Raw genomic sequence first — 3737 nt, forward strand, 5'->3', positions numbered from 1 at the left:
ACAAGAAGAAACAAGAAAAAAGAAACAAGGCCACTTTTATGCCGAGAAAGCTTCTAATATGATATACCACTTGTAATCCTTTGTTACGCTTTTCCCTTGTCAAATGGTGTATGAGATGATGTCCTTATCAAAATATTTTTTTTGAAATGCATAAATTGATTTTCCATCCTTTAAATATGATAGGCTTTAAATAGTCCTACTTTGAAACGAAGTTAGTAAAGGTTTTATATTCTGTTAGACTTCTATATGGGGCAATTTGGTTCAGTTCTAATCCTATATGATGAAGTGATACACTAATAAAGATTATGTGTATCATTTATTTGGTGTTTAACTACAAATATACTGCTTAACAAAGATATGCAGATTTGAATATTTGACCACGGATAACGTATAGGTGTCCACGTGATGTTGCAATCATGCATGTCTGTCATGATTCCTGAAGGACGACTACTTTAGTTCATAATTGAACAAAACTAGCATCTATCGTAAATTAGGAAAAATATAGTTTTCAAATCTGAGGTTAGGTACTATTGACTTAACATCTGGCCATATTTGCGAGCAATTTATTATAGGTGTAAGCCACAAAACAAATTTTCTACGAGTATATGCATGTTAAATCAGTACACTGGGATCTTTCTAGACAAAGTCCTAAAGGCATCTTTTTATTTTTATTTTTAAATTGTGGTTGGTGTGCATGCCTGCCATATGCGAAACCTTGCAAACCACATGATAAAGAATCAATATTGGAATCTTTTACTTGTTTTGCAGTATGGTTACCTTTTTTTCTTTTTTCCATTATAACAATCACAAAGCGAAAATCGATCAGCTCGATCTAACAGCTCATACTACATATTTTCTAGGAAATTTGCAATTAACTTCGTAACATTTTATTTTATTTTTTAGTTTCCATAAGGTTTTCAGAATCCTTTCTTGTGATAGCAACATTAATCACTTGTCGGTTCTACTCCTTTAGAACTGCTAATTTTTTTGCCGATAATTCAAATTTATAAAGATTATGACTTCCATCGGATCAGTAATAAGCCATGCACACATCATTGCCCCTTATCTTCTTTTGTAGGGCTGATTTGAAGATTAGCAGCCCACAGAGATTTGTTTGGAAATGCACACTGCACACAACTTTAATTTCTTGTCCTAATTTCCAGCTGTCTCTATATATGTAACTAGCAGCCTTTAACTTTTCCATTCACTACAGTCTCTTTTAATTATTCTATCTTCTGCATTAATCATCTCTAGGTATAGTATTTCGTTTACGTTGCGGATTATTCATCGTCAGGTCATAACTTGATTAGACGACGAGGAGACTTGCTGTGAAAGTAGTTTGACAAATATAAATTTACAAAAAATTATATAGCCTATCTCATGGCGGCCAATATATAGTAGATAATAAAACGTGCCAGCATATCCTGTCTCTTTCAAAAAATACGATTTTTTTTAAAAAAAAATTCATGTTCAACGCCCTTTGTTAAGTAAGGAAGATTCTTTGGCCCTCATGCCCCCTATATAATGCTTTCCTTTCAATTATACATTTGCAAAAACCCATTTTCCCCTTTAGTTTCTCCAACATAATTGAGGTTCAATTCTAAAGCCAAAGAAATGGGTCGTCTAAATCTTCTTATAGCAGTAGTGTTATCAATATATTCAGTTGGTGTAGTGTTCATGCCCAACTTGGCTTTTGCACAACTGAAGACCAATTATTACGCCAAAACCTGTCCTAATGTCGAATCCATTGTTAGAAATGTGGTTAACCAGAAATTCCAACAAACATTTGTCACAATCCCTGCTGTTCTCCGTCTCTTCTTTCATGATTGCTTTGTTGAGGTAAATATATTCTCTCCCATTAATTAATTTCAATATTTTTGTAACTTTAATATAAATAAATTAAAGGACCTTAATTTCAATTCCTAGTTGGCTAACTTATGTGTTTTTTTTTTCTTTTCTTTCTGAAACAGGGTTGTGATGCTTCAGTGATAGTATCGTCAACACCAGGGAACACAGCTGAGAAGGATCACCCAGATAATCTATCATTGGCAGGAGATGGATTTGATACTGTGATCAAAGCCAAAGCCGCCGTTGATTCAAACTCACGTTGTAAAAATAAAGTCTCTTGTGCAGATATTCTCGCCTTAGCCACTAGAGACGTCATTCAGCTGGTGTGTATGCACAATTACCTATAGTTATTTTTTAAATGACCTCATAATATAAAAATTACTAAAACAGATCATATTTGTAAAACGCTCGTAGTCGGGGGGGCCATGGTACCCAGTAGAATTAGGAAGGCTAGATGGGTTCACATCAAAAGCTTCAAACGTGGAAGGAAAGCTGCCAAAACCAACATTTAATTTGAACCAACTCAATTCCATGTTTGCTTCTCATGGTCTAAACCAGAGCGACATGATCGCCCTTTCTGGTACGTAATTCTGCTATATATTTCTTCCCTGATATTACTATTAACTGCACACCTTTATAATTAATTGTTAGATTTACTAATTAATGTAAGCTTCTTTGAAACTTCAATTCTGTCCTTGTTGCTTTTTAGCATGTGTCATTGACGTCAGACTTAATCATTTCTGAACTGATTAGGTTCATTATTCTTCAGCCAGCTCAGTAGATAAAAAGAAAGAAAAGTTCCCATTATAATAGGATAATAATTTTATATGCAACTTCATATGATGTTTGCTCTTGTTGACCTCATACTTATACATTTCACTTGCAGCGGCTCATTCTGTTGGGTTTTCACACTGTAGCAAGTTTGCCAAGCGGATTTACAACTTCAGCCCTAAGAGTCCAGTAGACCCAACACTCAACAAGCAATATGCAGCTCAATTACAAGGGATGTGTCCAAGAAATGTTGACCCAAGGATAGCCATTAACATGGATCCCAAAACTCCAAGGACCTTTGACAATGCCTACTTCAAAAATTTACAGCAAGGTATGGGCCTATTCACATCTGATCAAGTGCTTTATACGGACGGGCGATCCAAGGGAACCGTGGACATTTGGGCTAGTAACTCAAAAGCATTCCAAAACGCATTCGTCAGTGCAATGACAAAGCTGGGCCGCGTTGGTGTGAAAACTGGGAGGAATGGAAATATTCGTTTCGACTGCGGCAGATTTAATTGAGAGTAAAAAATATATATTCTTTTTGTCGTTTGGTCAACGGCTAATTAAGTTAATTCTTCTTTTTTATTTTCCTTTCACAAGGCAGAGAGACTTGAATAAAGGGGATCATGAGGATTGAACCTTACACGGTAAGATGTAAAATAACAGTTCTATCACGGAATTACTATTCAATCCTCAAAATGATAAGTTGTTCAAATAAATGGGGATTATAAGATTCCTTTTATCTTTGCGGAAGGGGGTGATTTTGTATTCTTGGGATGTGTAACTGTTGAATAAAATTGTGTGAAATCCATTGTTCATAATGTACGAAATTTCAAAACTATTATATATGCGGGACTTTAATTTATCCATTAAAGGCTTATACAGTTATACTTTGGCCCTGAGAAAATCAAATTTATTTTATACATAAAAAAATACGTAGGCGTTGTTACGCCATTTGAATAAGTTGGTTTGGTCTAGCACTCTAGCTAGATTGAACATGTTCAGTAAGACATCACTATAACTTTGTCTTGGTCTAGGTTGAATGAGTCTATTTTAGTTGCTTCTCGTTAGAGAATTAATGGATTCCCATTATTAAATACTAAATATATGTCATA

The 3737-nt window shown here is 34.7% G+C and overlaps 1 protein-coding gene across 1 annotated transcript; it reads left to right on the forward strand.

Moving 5' to 3' along the window:
- Positions 1 to 1206: 1206 nt before the first annotated feature.
- On the forward strand, positions 1207 to 3466 carry LOC107804632 (peroxidase 51). Its single transcript, XM_016628550.2, has 4 exons — positions 1207 to 1839; positions 1971 to 2171; positions 2263 to 2428; positions 2735 to 3466. The coding sequence occupies exons 1-4, from the start codon at positions 1615 to 1617 to the stop codon at positions 3139 to 3141; spliced, it is 999 nt and encodes a 332-aa protein (XP_016484036.1). The 5' UTR covers positions 1207 to 1614; the 3' UTR covers positions 3142 to 3466.
- Positions 3467 to 3737: the final 271 nt, after the last annotated feature.

The sequence above is a fragment of the Nicotiana tabacum genome, chromosome 3, assembly GCF_000715075.1.
Source record: "Nicotiana tabacum cultivar K326 chromosome 3, ASM71507v2, whole genome shotgun sequence".
NCBI lineage: Eukaryota > Viridiplantae > Streptophyta > Magnoliopsida > Solanales > Solanaceae > Nicotiana > Nicotiana tabacum.

Bases quoted from the DNA above. Each gene is read 5' to 3' on its own strand.
- LOC107804632 (XM_016628550.2), top strand. From the start codon at position 1,615: ATGGGTCGTCTAAATCTTCTTATAGCAGTAGTGTTATCAATATATTCA. The intron at 1,840-1,970 runs GTAAATATATTC...TTTCTGAAACAG, and splicing joins TTCATGATTGCTTTGTTGAG to GGTTGTGATGCTTCAGTGAT. The intron at 2,429-2,734 runs GTACGTAATTCT...TTTCACTTGCAG, and splicing joins CGACATGATCGCCCTTTCTG to CGGCTCATTCTGTTGGGTTT.